The sequence below is a fragment of the Mesoplodon bidens genome (genome assembly GCF_964165515.1).
Source record: "Mesoplodon bidens genome assembly, chromosome: 6".
Taxonomy (NCBI): Eukaryota; Metazoa; Chordata; class Mammalia; order Artiodactyla; family Ziphiidae; genus Mesoplodon; species Mesoplodon bidens.
In genome coordinates, this window is record NC_138162.1 from 110715709 (window position 1) to 110729890 (window position 14182).

Here is a 14182-nt window from a genome sequence, read left to right on the forward strand (position 1 = left end):
TTAGACTGAGCAGGAGGGATTTAGGTGAGGTACAAGAAAGAACTTTTTGATGATGGAATTCGTTAGATGAACTAACAGAGAGAAAACCCATTTCTCTAGAGGACTCCAATCAAATAGAAACCCGTCTGCCGAGAATGGCTAAGACGCAGTCTTCAGTAGAGACAGGGGAGTGGACTCAATGACCCAAACAGTCTCTGTCAACCCCAGGTCAGTGCCAAGCAAGGAAACGGATGGATCCTCTACAAGCCCCTCTCATGAGGTCCGTTCCCTTATTTCTGCTGCACAATCAGTCTCAGCGTGGTAACTGCTGAACACGTGACTCTGGGTTTTTTAAACTAGTACCAGCCTCCGGGCCTAAAAGAAATCTAAATTGTTTAAAGAGATCTGAAATAGACAATAGCTATTCTGTACATGTGTATAAAGCCTTACAATTTCTCAAGTGCCCACAAATTCACAAACTACCTGTCCTGGATGAGAGAACAGGTCCAGAGATTTACCCCCAGTCCAATCAAAGTCCAGTGATGGTGTGAGGCCACACCCCTGCCCTAAGTTCCGGCTCTTTCCAGATGCTCTCCCACTACCTGGAGCTCCGAGCGCCCTGTGAATGCAGCCAGCTGCTCTGCGCTCCAGGGGACTCTGGGGACCAACCCAGTTCCCGTGCTGACTGATAGAGGAAGCCTTTCCCCCATATAGTAAGCTGATGTAGATGGAAGGGTGTGCCATCTACATGGCACTTGAGGAAAGGAACATCTCCAATGTGCCAATGAAGCCAGCAGCAAGCACATAACTGGTCCTCAGGAAGACAAGCCAGCATGACAGGGGAAGCCCACTGAGCATAGTCAGATTGGAGTTAGTTAAAAACAGTCTTCAGGAGTTTTCCTTCTTCCTGGTAGGGAAGAGTTCATTCTGGGAATTGCATGGAGCCATCTTGTGCCTCGACAGCCAGCTGAGATGCGCTGGGAGGGCCAAAAAACAAGCAGTCTGATCAAAAGCTGTAAACTTGTTCATAGCTTAGACCCGTGATACCGCACTGGGAATCTAGCCAAGGAGAGAAACAAGTAAATGTTCACTGCAGTGCTATTTATAATGGCAAAAATGAAAATGCATCAACTTAGTTATCTAATATCAAGGGGATGGTCAAGTAAAGTCAACCACATTCATGCACTGCAGTAGTGTGCTATCATCAAAAGTGATGAATATGGGGCCTCCCTGGTGGCGCAGTGGTTGAGAGTCCGCCTGCCGATGCAGGGGATACGGGTTCGTGCCCCGGTCTGGGAGGATCCCATATGCCGCGGAGCGGCTGGGCCCGTGAGCCGTGGCTGCTGAGCCTGCGCGTCCGGAGCCTGTGCTCCGCAACGGGAGAGGCCACAACAGTGAGAGGCCCGCATACCGCAAAAAGAAAAAAAAAAAAAAATTAAAAGTGATGAATATGAAGACAGATATCAAAGTGGCAAAACTTCTATAACAGGATGATGAAAGGATAAAGCCAAAACCCAATGGTATCTGTATCTTGAACACATGAATACAGGACTGGGGAGTTCAGTATACAAAAATGAGTATGTTGAAAATAGTTATGTTGGGAATTACCTGGTGGTCCAGTGGTTAGGACTCCACCATTTAACTGCCAAGGACATGGGTTTGATCCCTTGTTGGGGAACTAAGATCCTGCAAGCCCCACAGCACAGCCCCAAAAAAATTCTTCTTAATTAAAAAAAAAGAAAATAGTTATGTCAAGGTCACGGAGTGGGTAATTTTTCTCTTTTTCTGAAATTTTTTCTTATTGATTTTTCAACCGCAAAGAAAACACCTTTTGCAGAAAAAGTTTAAGAACATAGGAAAACATTTATTTAATATTAATGAATAAAAATGTCTATTATTAAAGACATGTGTATATGGAGAGCTATAGACAGACAAACAAAAAAGACTTGGTGGATATGTGTAAAAAAATTACTAGTAATGTCTCTAGGTTGCTGAAAATAGATGATTTATTTTTTTCTCTATGATGTTTTTTTTTCCCTAAACTTTCTACAAAGACTGTGTTTCTTTTGAGAGTTAAAATATCAATAGATGATATAGATAGAAAAGTGACAGATAGATGGATAAGTGGGTGGGCGGATGGATGGAAAGATGATAGAGAGATGGGTAGGTGAAGTGGGTGGATGGGTGAATGGATGGATAGATGGATGGATGGATGGATAGATAGATAGATAGATAGATAGATGTCTCTTTCCTCTCTCCCTTCCTGCCCTCCTTTCTTCCTTCTTTCCTTCCAAATTCCTTTCACTTGGGATGAAATCAACAGCACACCTTTTTCGAAAGGAAAGGTAGGCAGTTACAAAAGCTGCAAATCATCCACCCTCAGCTCTATTCTGCTGCCCTAGGATGGGACAGGAGAGGACATGCTCTGGTCCCCTGTGCCCACCTCCTAACCTGTTTACTGAAGGCTATATTGTAGCAGGGGAGGGTGAACAGCCATGGTTGCATCACATCCAGTCTCAGAGCCCTGAGAACTGCACACACAAGGGCTCCAGAGTCTGGGTTTCCAGAGAGATGAGTGAGAGATTAGGAACCCAGAAGGTTTCAGGTCTTTAGCACCAGGACTAACTGGAATACCTACAGGACCTCTCAGATGTTTACCTTATTCATTTATTCATTCACTTATTTGTTGAGCAGCTACTACGTGTCTGCCCTGCTGGGGAAGATGCACATGGGTGGATGACACCAACGCCAGCTGTAAGTGCCAGATCTGCTCAAGTCCTGCGGGAGCTCAGGGAGGAGAGTGACCCGCCCCTCTGCCTGCACAGGTAGGGACGCCTGATCTGGATCTGGGATGTGGGTGGGATGTCATCAGACAGGTGATGGGAGTGAGGGTCTCCCTGGTCAGGGACTAGCGCTGGGAAAAGCATGGAAGCATGGGAAAAGAGAGCATTTTCAGAGAACAATAGGCCTTCCGTGCAGTAGGGACACTGTGGGGGAGGGGCGGAGGGCTGGCCTTGTGAACACAGTACCCTCCCGGCACCCAGGAACCTCGCTGGCTCCCTGTGGACCCACCACTGTACTCACCCTGTGTGCCGAGGGCAACACACAGGCACTGAAGGGTCTTAAGGAAAAGCGTGACGTGGTAACATCTATGTTTTAGGAAAACAACTCATAACCGTGCACACCCATCAATTCCCATCAGCCAAAGCCGAAAGTGCTTTTGTCCCGGGGAGGGGGTGGGGGGGTGGAGGCGGGTGGGAGTTGGGTCCCCGGGCTGGGCAGCTAAAACTCTGAAATACACCCCGCTTCCGGGCATGACTGTTTCACTCATAGCTGAGCAAAAGTGAGAGAGCGCCCTGTCGCCTGCCAGTTTCCTGCCCTCCCAGAGGCAGGGACAACGCCTCCACCCCGCACAGTGTGGCCTGGAATGAAACACGCCCATCTGGCAGCGTCCAGGGCCGGACGCTGACACACAGACAAGGCCAGCAGACGCTGCATGACAAGCCCTCCCGCCAGCTGATGACCCCGCAGACGGCCACGGTCAGCGGCCATGGTGGTGGGCCTGAGCAGCAAGGAATTCGGGGGTCAGCTAACACGGGCCCTGCCATTTCCTCTTTGTCCATCCTCTTTCCCTGGGCTGTGAGAGGTACGAATGGGCCGCGTGTAATCCCATGCCTGGTGAAGCTCTATAAAAGGAGCTGGGAGACTCAGCTGGGAGACTGTTCCACCGCCAGCAGATGCATCTGACAAGGTGCTGAAACCTCAGCCTCCGCTGGTAGGGTGACTCCAGGGTGTTACCTCCCACCCTGGGCCTCAGTGTTCCTGACTGTGCGATGGGGTGGAGTGATGACGGGCCCCACCTGGGGCTGGGGATGAGAAACAGACCATAAAACTTGCTGTAAAACTCCCTACATCTATAAAGTGCTATTAAAGTAATGACGAGAGATTACGATCAAATTTGCAGGATGAACGCCTGCCTGTGCGGACCCTCCCAAGACCTACTCCTTGGCCCAGAGGCCCTGGGAGAACACAAGGCTACTACTGACATAAACAAGTTACAACGGCTTCCCTGCAGAGAAGAGCCAGAGGCGGTGACCTGCCTGGGGACTGAGGGATCATCAGTTTTTTTCCAGGCACTTTTTGGCTGGGATTTTCATCCTAAACCTCACAAGATGCTATATCCTTTAATTAAATTACCCAGCCCTGTGTTCCCCTGTCTTCTCCAAAACACTCCACGGAGCTTTGAAAGCACACAATTTTTGTAGTACCACATCTATAAAGGCATAGTAAAGAGGGCAATCTAAATATTCTTCAAAAGATGATTTCAAAAAGAAGGGGAAAGTGTGGTAGCCTTAAGGAAGCAAATAATTGGGCACTACTTCCCATCCTGAGACAGCTGACAGCCACCTCATTCCACTTTACAAGTGTGAAGTCATGCCTCTCGAGGAGAAAACTGTTTTGCAAGTAGGCTATGAATCCATCTTTTCTTTCAGTATCAGTGACAACAACAGTGCTTCTAAGGTGTAAAATTAGGCTTTATCTCTTTACCATAATTCATAAAATAAAACCAACCACTCCTACAAGATAACTTTTTAAAATAAAAAAGTTGAGGGAGAAAACATTTTGACCAGTGCTGGAAGGAGTACTGGGCATAATACCTACGCCTCCCTTGAAAACTTTTTCTTTTTGCAAAACTGTATTTCGAATGATAGAATGGTCACGGTACAAAAACGTTTATTTAAATTAAATATTTTAGACAAATCAATATCTACAACCATTCCAAAGCATGTGTAGTTCTTACAGAAAATGGAACAGTTTAGCTTAATGTCTGTGATAATGTTTTATAAGATTATTAACATACATTCTGGACTGCACCAATCATATTGTCCATGATTTACTATTTATTACCAAATGTCATATACAGTAATAACACAAAGATTAATCACATAAGAGATTTTACAAGAGGACTCCTTGGAAGGAAAAAAAAAGGATCTTTCAACAATATGAAATATAAGGTGAAACTAATAGGAGGATATATAAAACACTTACATATTTCATACAGGCAATAATATGCTGAAATCAAAAGACAAACAACTGTCTTTTAGCACACTGATAGATATGTTCCTTCAAAGGAGGCTTGGGGGAAGGATGGAAATGTCTTGGGGATGGGGTCAGGGCTCAGAAATATTTTCTGAATCACAGTGCATTTCTGTTCTTTGGGAAGTAAGTATAATAAAGGGAAGTTGCTTTGATGTGTGGGCTGAAGATGTTACCCAAAGAACCAGCTGGCTGGTGAGGAGAACAAATTCCCATTTCTGCCATAGGAATCATGCCTGCAATTTTAAGTCAAGGGATCTTTGAATTAGTGGCCAATTCAGGGGTGGAGAACGAGCAGAAAAGAAGAGAAAAAAGAAATTCCAGGAAAGGGAGACGGAGACTGCAGGAAGGAAGATCCTTTTGCACCTGCAGAAGGGCGAGCATGATGAAAGTCTGCTCAAGAAATCAACACATTCAGATTGGAAGAAAGTGATACCACTGGGCTGAAATTCTTTTCCAGTTCCCTGCTCTTTGGGCTGTTGGGAACAGAGGGTTGGCGAGAAGCTGCCAAGGACAGCAAAGAGTATCTGATTCAGGCTGTGCATGGAGATGTGTGTGTTGTGTGTGTCTCACACACGCTGTATATATTCAGGCTGTGTATATTCTCTTGAAATGTGTAATAAAAAAAGAACTTGTCTAAAAAAATGTTTGTTTTAAATCTTGAATTCAATCTCATTTTCAGTGATGCAGTTCACCCCAGGGGTTAATTTCCCAAATCAAGGTGAGTGTTTTTTCTCAAAGCGTCCTTTTGGAAGACTATGATCATATTGGAAGATTGTGACCAGGCGCAGCAGCCTGGTGTCCTTGGGCTGTGCATGGAATCGTCACCAGGTTGCAGGTGAATGAGCTCACTGAGGCCAACTTCATCTTCCTGTGTTGGCCTCGAGAGAATCCTAAATCAGAAAACCCTGAAGCAGAGGGGGCCTTAGATGCGGCGTCTGTCCCTCACTCTACAGGCGGGGGGGATGGGCTGGAAGGGGAGGGGAGGGAGTCGGGTTTCACCAGCCCCCTGAGGCAGAAATGGGATTGGATCCCGGGTCCCCTGAATCTTAGCCCAGGGCTCTCCTCACCTGGACGACCAAGGGTCAGGACGGCTGTACCCCTGCGGCTGTGTCAGAAGCAGGAGAGATGCGAATGTTTCCGGCCTTTTCCCGAATTTGTTTCCGGGATGAGGAATGGAAGGAGAGGTCAGTGAAAATTCTCGCGGGAAGCAGTGTCTTTCAGCCACGACCGGGCCTGATTCCCAGGGTGTGGCCAATGAAAACTCATTTGAAGGAATATACTCAAAACGCAGGCTGCAGGGGGCGGGGCGGGGCGGGGAAGGGGGCGGGCGGAGGGCCCTGGATCCGCAGAGCCGGTCGGCCGCGCAGACCTGCCCACCCCGGGGCGCTGCGCTTCGGCTCCGCTCCGCGCGGGACGGAGAGGCTGCGACCAGGCCGGGCCGGCCGGGCTGCCCCGGGCTCTATGACACGCTGTAGCTGTTGTAATACGTGGCCGTGGCATCAGCCAGCACGGAGATGAGGCTGGTCTCCGTGGGGCCCGTCGGTGTCACCTGCGAGACCGGGCCCTGCCCGCTGAGGGCCCCGGCCCCGGCGGCAGAGTCTGGGTGGCCGGGAGTGTTCAAGTACTGGTCGAACTCATTGCGATCCATGTCCCCCAGGAGTTCCACCTGGCTCAGCTGATCCAGGGCGTCGAAGCCGGGGTGCTCGGGAGGCGGGGAGAGCTGGCCCAGGTGGGCGTGGAGGTTGGAGTGGAGAGGAGGGTAGGCGGCTGGGGAGTAATAGGCAGGAGACGGGGGGCAGCCGGGCACGGTGGACATCATAGAGACGCCCGAGGACTGGCCGAGGGCCAGGGAGCCCAGGGGATGGCCGCAGTGGAGAGGGCTGGGGGCGTACTCCGGAGAGTAGGGGGGCCCGGGCAGATGGGGGATGCGGCGGGAATGCGCATGCTCCTCCTGGCAGGGGGAGGAGAAGAAGCTCTGCTCCGGCTCCAGCACGTCCAGGGGCGACATCTCCGGCGGGGTGGGCAGCCCGTAGGGATAGGCGTCCACGCTGCCCGGGGTGCCGCCGCCGCCGCCGCCGCCGCCGCCGGCCGGGCCCTCGTGGAAGCAGCCCCGCAGGCCGGGCAGCGCGGAGCCCGGGGAGTACTCACCCCTGTCCTCCTTCTCCCCCGGCGCCCCCCGGCCGCCGCCCCGCTTCTCGGGCAGGGCGTTTTGGTCGCGGGAGAGCGAGCTGAGCAGGAAGCCGGGGTCCACGCGCTTGCACAGGCGCTTGGCCTGCTTCTTCCTGCGCGGCCGGTACTTGTAGTTGGGATAGTCCTGCATGTGCTGCAGGCGCAGCCGCTCCGCCTCGTCCACGTAGGGCCTCTTCTGGGACAGTGTCAGCGCCTTCCACGACTTTCCTGCTCACACAAGTCAGAGAAGGCCGCGTTCAGCCTCTGCGCGGCTCGGGACGGCCCATGCACCTGTCTCCGACTCGGCCTCGGAGCATCGCACATGCTATACGCCGGCCGCCTCCGTCCCCCGTCCCCCCCCCCACCCCGCGGTCCCCCCTCCGCACAGGACGCACCGCACTCCTCGCATCCTCTTCCCAGCCCACGTCCTGCACGCACAGTGAGGCCAAACCAACCTCTCCCGCTTGCACGCCCCAAGGCGCTCGTACCAGCTAGGCACACAGTCACTGGCACCTCTCCTGTCAAAGCCACCAGATAACGCGAACGTATCAACACTGTGGGATTCTCGGTGAAACGCCCACCTGACCCAACGTCACCGACAGGAGAAAAACATGTCACGACTACAACATTGATTTGGGCTGCCTTTACCCTCTGAGGGTCAGTGCTAATCATTTGTGCATTTTAGTGAAAACTCTGTCTTCCTTGATTATCGCTGCCCCATCAGGAAGTGATGCTATAATATTTATTTGTGGCATAAATCTCACAGGCTTTCTTGTCAGGGAACTCAGGCTCAGTTAATAGTTTTACAGATGGACGTAAATTACATGATCTCACTTAGGGCATCAGAGGATTATCCCTTACATCTGAAAGTCAAATAGGACCCTACTGCATGCAACACGCACGCACACGCACACAAGCTATGGCTTCCGGTTGTCCACTTAGGACCCTCTGACCATGGCAGGGGGCACCTGCTCAGCCACTGACGCCCTGTACAGAAGCAAATCCCTTACCTTCCCCTGGTCTCTGTTTTCCTCGCTATAAAACATATATAGCGATGTTACGCAACTCAAAACTCTCTCCTGAAGAAGCATCGCACACGTGTATCCCACTGGTGCGAAAATGCTGGTTTTACATGTATTTTCTATTCATCCTTATTCACTTACGTGTTGTTTTGTGAATCGCTTTAGTATCTCTTTCTCTCTCGAAGTACATTGCACATCCCTCCCGCCGCAGGTTTTCTAAAGGCTGCTTCTGGACCCCTTAGATTGTTACCTCCTAGGGTGGGCTTGGGATTCTATAACTTGACAAGTTCTCCCATGACTCTACTGTATCCTGAAGTCTGAGACAAACTAGCCCAGAGGGCAGCTCCCTCCTCCAAGCCCTGGAAGGAAAGGGGCCACATCTCCCACCCAGAGCACTCTGCACAGGGCCGAGTCCAGAGCTGTGTACTGGCTGGCCATGTGTGCTGGGTCCACAGAGGGGGCTGGACAAGGGTAATTATTCAAGGCGTTCTCCTGTTGGGATGAAAGTTTATAACTATTCCGACAGACTTGTCAATTAATACAATTAGCTATCACTTAAAAAGGCAACTTGAAGAGTGTCAGGAACTCCAGATTTGGGGTTGGCTATTCGTTTCCAGAGTGTGGCTGAGGCCACAGTCGTGGCAAGAGGCCTAAGACCCAGATACACCCACACCCTGACTATGGACTGAATATAAAATGTGACTCTAGTTTCTAAGTGCACCTGGATATTGTAGTATTCATAAAACATAGGTTTATTTTTAAAACCACTAAATGTATAACTGTCTTTCCATGCTTTCTCACTCATAACATAAAAAATACCAGTGCTACTGGGTGAAGTTTTTAATGTTAAAGATTGCAGAGCTAATAGTCAAAAAAGTCTGGGCTCTCACATTCAGCCCCTTCCCTTTCCTAAGTCAGAAAGGAAAGGGCTGGGCGAGATCATGGGCTTGGGGTGGAAATAGATCATCCTGCTGCTCCCCTAGTAGCAGGTGTAGAAAGTCCACATTTTTCAAAGCAACACCACGTTGGTTTCCTTTGCCTAGTGCCAGGGGCTGTGTGGTTAAGCAGGAAGGAATCAGTGTCTTTCCTGCAAAATGCACTGTAACCTCTGGAAGCCTAAGTGCCAACTGCCAACAAGGATCAGCTCACAGGAAGCGTTTGTCACCCAAGTCCCTTTGCCTGTCCTCTCCCTGAGAGCAGGCAGCCCTAATCCTGCAAGGCTCCCCAGCTTGAGTTCTCCCATCCCTGGCCTGGGCCTGCTCTATCCTGGTCACAAGGGCTGTGCTTGGGCAAAAGGCATGGCACCTGGGCTCACCAAAAGAAAAACTTTTAGGGGCCCACAAACAAAAAAGGTGTTTTCATTTCTTTGGAAACCTGAAGAAAAATGTAAACTTTTTGCTTGAAGAAATGTTTTATTATTGTATATATTAATATAGTTTTCTTTATGCCAACACAGTATAAAGTATGATTTTAAATATTTTTTATGGGGGAAGGGGCTCACTAAGACACTGGCTCACTAATTCATCCCGGGCACAGCTAGCCACGGGGCTGGGCCGGGGGGTAGGAGGCTCTTTGAGACCAGCACTCCATCAGCTGCTTTGAAAGGGCGCCTAACTGCACGAGGACCCTTGCCGCCGGAGGGCCAGTGGCTTTAGCCCGCACGAAGGTGGGTGTCAGCCCTCATGACTCCACGGATCTGGGGAAGGTGCCCCGAGCTCCAATGGAAAAAGGAAAAAGGCTGCAGCCTGGGCCGGGTGGGGTTGCAGAGGGCAGGGCCAGCCTCGGGTGACCACACACTGTCCCTTCTCACAGGGCCTGGGGCCCGCTGGGCACACAAAGTGCTTTGAAACGTTCCCATCCGTCGAAATGAATAAAAACCACGTTGAAGGGCAAAGAGGTTAGGAGTTGGGCGGAGGTGATAAATGCTCAGCTCCTGTCAAGGGAGAGAGAAGAAACCCCCGAGAACATCTTTTCTCTGGGCTCCTGGGCCTGGCTTATCTCTGTCCCCAGTCCCGCCGCCGGGGCTGGGACCGCACAGCAGCCCGCGAGAAGCGGCTGGGCTCCAGATCAGACCCCCACTGGCCGCGCTAAGCATCCGAATCACATTTTCTACACTCCTGAGACTGAGAAACCGAGGCTCGAATCAAGTCCGCTTTGCTGTCGGTTTAATAATTGAGGTAAAGCAGGAATGCGTCCCCGCAGGTCTCTCTTCACGAATCTTCGTTAATGAGAGTTACGACCACCCTCTGCGATTGTGCCCGCGGTGGAGTTCAGGGAATGAGAGGGTCTCCCGCTCCAGTACGCCTGGCGAACGCCCGGTGCACCCAGCCGCGGCGTTTCCGACCCGGCCCGTCTGTGCGCGCGGGGCCCCTAACTCGGCTCCCGTCCCAGCGAGGGGGCCTCTCCGGCCACCCCGGAGGGCCACGCGGGTTCGCTCTGGGTCTTGTCCGGGCACCCCTGCTCGGAATCCCCGTCCCCGAGCGCACACTCACGCTCGCCCCGATGCCCAACTTCGCGGGCACGGCGCGCGCCCCACGCCGGGTCTGGCCCACCCCGCCCGGCCTCCAGCCGCCAGCCCCCCGCCCGCCGACCCCGGGCCGCGCCCCGCCCGCTCGCTCACCCAGCATCTTGCTGAGCTCCGCGTTGTGCAGGTCCGGGTTCTGCACCGCCAGACGTTTCCTCTCGTCCTTGGCCCACACCATGAAGGCGTTCATGGGCCGCCGGATACGGCTCTCCGAGCCCTTGTCCCCTGGCGGGCGGGGGGCGGCCGGCGGCGACAGCCCGTCCGACAGCTCGGCTTCCAGGGCCGGGCACTCGAGCCCCTCGGGCCACGGGTAAGCTCCCAGCAGCGACGCCATGGGCGCGCGGGGGTCGCCTCGCTTCGCGTCGACGGGCCGGCGCTGACCTGGCCCTCGCACCGGTCGGGGCGTCCAGCTTGGCCGGCAGCCGCGGCCCGGCCCCTTATTTATCAGCTTCGGGCGGCCGCGTCCTCCAATGACTCTCGAAGGCGGCGCGGCCCCTCCCTCCTTCTCGACTCGGGTCCCCTCCCTGCGTCCCGGGCCGCCGCGTCCCGGCTCCGACCTGCTGGGAGGGGAGGTGGGAGGGAGGGCCGCTTCCCCCGCGCCCGCCCCCGGCCCGCCCCTCCGCCTCCCAGGTCCCTCCCGGGGATCCGCGCCCTGCAGCCACGGGACCGCCGCTCGGCCCGCCCGCTCCCCTCTCAGGTGCCGCTGGCCGGGAGCAGGACTCCAGCCCCCTGTCCGACTGGCCGCGGCCTCCCTGGGCCAGGCTCCGCCAGCTTCTCCCGCGTGTGGAATCCTACGGAGAATAGAAGCCAAACAGGTTTCGCTGGGGGTGGCCGGGCACGAGTGACTTTGACCGTGAATCCCGGCCTGTGATACAACACACCTACTGCTTTTCTAAAATGACCTAAGGGGCGACAACCTCGCCCCCAGCCAATTTGGGCGGCCAGAGAGGCTGGCAAGGCTGGATCCCGCGTCGCGCTCGCCGCGGTGCGCACCCGAGGGCCCCCTCGACGGCCCGCGGCTCCCTGGCTCTCGGAGAGCACGTCTGCGTCCTCACTTCTCCCTTATTCACCCTGCCGCCCGGTCTGACTTCTCTCTTCTCACACCTCTACCCCCAGCCCACCCTGGCTCTCGGAGAGCACGTCTGCGTCCTCACTTCTCCCGTATTCACCCTGCCGCCCGGTCTGATTTCTCTCCTCTCACACCTCTACCCCCAGCCCACCCTGGTCTCCGGTGTCCCGGCCTCCCGCTCCCTCGCCTCTAGCCCTTCCCTCGCGGAATTCCCTTCTCGTATTTTCTCTCTTCTCCTCCGAGCAGAGTCATCCCGGCCCTCCCCTCCCGCGTGCTCTAGGCTTTGGCACGACCCGGGAGCTCCCGAGTTCCCTCCCCCTGACACCCCATGGTAGACGGGGCTGCGCGTTCTGGGCCTGCGCTCAACTCCAAGGGCTGCGGGCTGGGGGCTTAGGGCCATCCCTCGCGGACGAGAACCCCCTGCCCAGAGGACAGCTCCGCGTCCCGCTGCTTCGTGTGAGTAGGGCTCTTCCCCTGGCTCTCACTTCAGTGCGGGCACACAGGAGGCACCCAGGAAATGTAGAATAAGTGAATGAATAAATGAGTGCGAAGATGCGGCTTAGACACATCCTACTGTATAAAACAGGGCAGTCATAAGGCTTGACGAGATCCTGGAATCCCATCCACCAATATTTGCTGAGTGCCCCCCCCCACCCCGTGCAGGGCTCCGCAGAGGCGACCCTGAAAGGAGGTGGCACTGGGAGAGGACCGAGGGGTGTGCAGTCAGGACCTGTCTTCAGTGGTGGGTTACTCCATGCGTGACTCAGGCCTCCCCTCCCAGTCCTAGAAGGAAGAGGATGATAAGACTGACCTCACAGGGCTGTGTGTGAAAGCACAGACTCTACACATACATGATGGTTGATGTTAATGTAACTGTTCACGTGCATCCCGTAACTTCTAACCCTGGATTTCAGGGTCCCCCGTTCAGTGACTGAGTTCACAGGTGCCTCGTGTGCAACATGCCCTCCCGGACCGGGCCCCACGGCTAAGACCGGGCAAGTGGGTGGAGAAGTGCAACTTCCCCGTTTTTAAGTCCCACTTTCAACCTCCAGAGCCCCGGACTTCACAGAGACTAGACTGAGTAGTTTCCCTCTCCCTTACAGCCAGGACCTAGTAGCAGCACCCTAGGCCTGGGCCCTCCACCCGCCGCTCTTGCGGGCCGAGGGTGACCAGCGAGGGGCGCGGGGCGCGGCGCAGCGCTGGCTGGAAAGTGGGTGTCGGGAGCCGGGAAAGCATCTTGGAACCCGAGCTGGAGCGGGCGGGGCTGGCTGGCACCGGGGATCCGGCGGAGAGCGGGTGATTTGCGGAGAGAATGTGTCCGCGGTCTAGGCTGACTCCCCTACTTTGGGAAGCCTAGGCCGTTCCCCGTGTTGAACCCCTCTGCCAAAAATTCCTTAAGAAAAATCCCCAGACCAGAATGCTCTGGGAACGGCGGGGAACTAGGGCCGCGCCCGGCCGGGGGTGCAGCTCGTTGTCGGGGGAGAGAAGGGATCCCCACAGGGGTATTTGCGCGGCAGCCCAGGGCCCCTGGAAGGAACCGACTGCTACCCTTTCTAACCTCACCGTCGCTCCAGGGCGGGACGATGCTCCGCAGGGTCAGAGGCCTCTGGGGACAGCGCCCCCTTGCCGGCCGTGGGCGTCCCCTTCCCGGCTCGCAGCCCCTGGCGCCCTCCTTGCGCGGTTCCGGAACAGAGCGTGCGCGCGGTGGGGCCGCCCCCAGGCGCCAGGTTAGGAAGCTGCGCGGGCGCCGGGGAGCACAGAGCGGTCCAGTTGGATTCCAGAGTCCCCGACAGCAAAGATGGAGAAAACAGCGGGGGCGGGGACAAAGAGAATACGTGTTGTGATTGTTGTCTCCAATAATAATGTCTTGCATTTCGTCCGGAGAGCGCGCGCGAGCCTGGGATGTGCAGGACCTGGGTGTTAAACTCCACATCGCCGGCACGGGCTTCGCCCCGAGCATGTGAGCTGTGCACAAGGGAACCGGGCTCTCTCTCTCGCTCCATTCCTTCATTTCTTCACTCACTTGCATTGATTCACCTGGGCAACTTTATGCAAGCGCGCCCTGGTGCGGGCGGCGCTCAGGGATGCTGGGTCACTGCGACCTTCAGGCCGCCGAGATCCGCATAGACCTCAAGTGTTCCCAAAGCCCGGGGCTCGGAGGCCTGAGCGAGAGGGTCAGTGCTGGCGTCCTCCGAGGCATCCCCAACACCTGCCTGGCCAGCGCTGGGCCCTGGACCGCGGCCAGTTGCTGGCAGAGGCTCATCAATGGAGACTCTGCGCGGTGAATTCGGGAGCAACCGTGCCAAGAAGGGTCGAAAC

At 54.7% G+C, this 14182-nt stretch overlaps 1 protein-coding gene across 3 annotated transcripts; it reads right to left on the reverse strand.

Moving 5' to 3' along the window:
* Nucleotides 1-278: 278 nt before the first annotated feature.
* On the reverse strand, nucleotides 279-11287 carry SOX7 (SRY-box transcription factor 7). 3 transcript variants are annotated; one of them, XR_014016078.1, is made up of 3 exons: nucleotides 10891-11287; nucleotides 6147-7476; nucleotides 279-956 (listed from the first exon to the last, which is right to left on the reverse strand). XR_014016078.1 is itself a non-coding variant. In XM_081237010.1 (2 exons), the coding sequence occupies exons 1-2, from the start codon at nucleotides 11126-11128 to the stop codon at nucleotides 6539-6541; spliced, it is 1176 nt and encodes a 391-aa protein (XP_081093136.1). In that variant the 5' UTR covers nucleotides 11129-11287; the 3' UTR covers nucleotides 4697-6538. The 3 variants fall into 3 exon arrangements, 1 of the variants encoding a protein (XP_081093136.1); XR_014016079.1 differs by lacking the exon at nucleotides 279-956 and adding an exon at nucleotides 4697-5984; XM_081237010.1 differs by lacking the exon at nucleotides 279-956 and having other exon boundaries at nucleotides 4697-7476.
* Between the last annotated feature and the right edge of the window lie 2895 nt (nucleotides 11288-14182).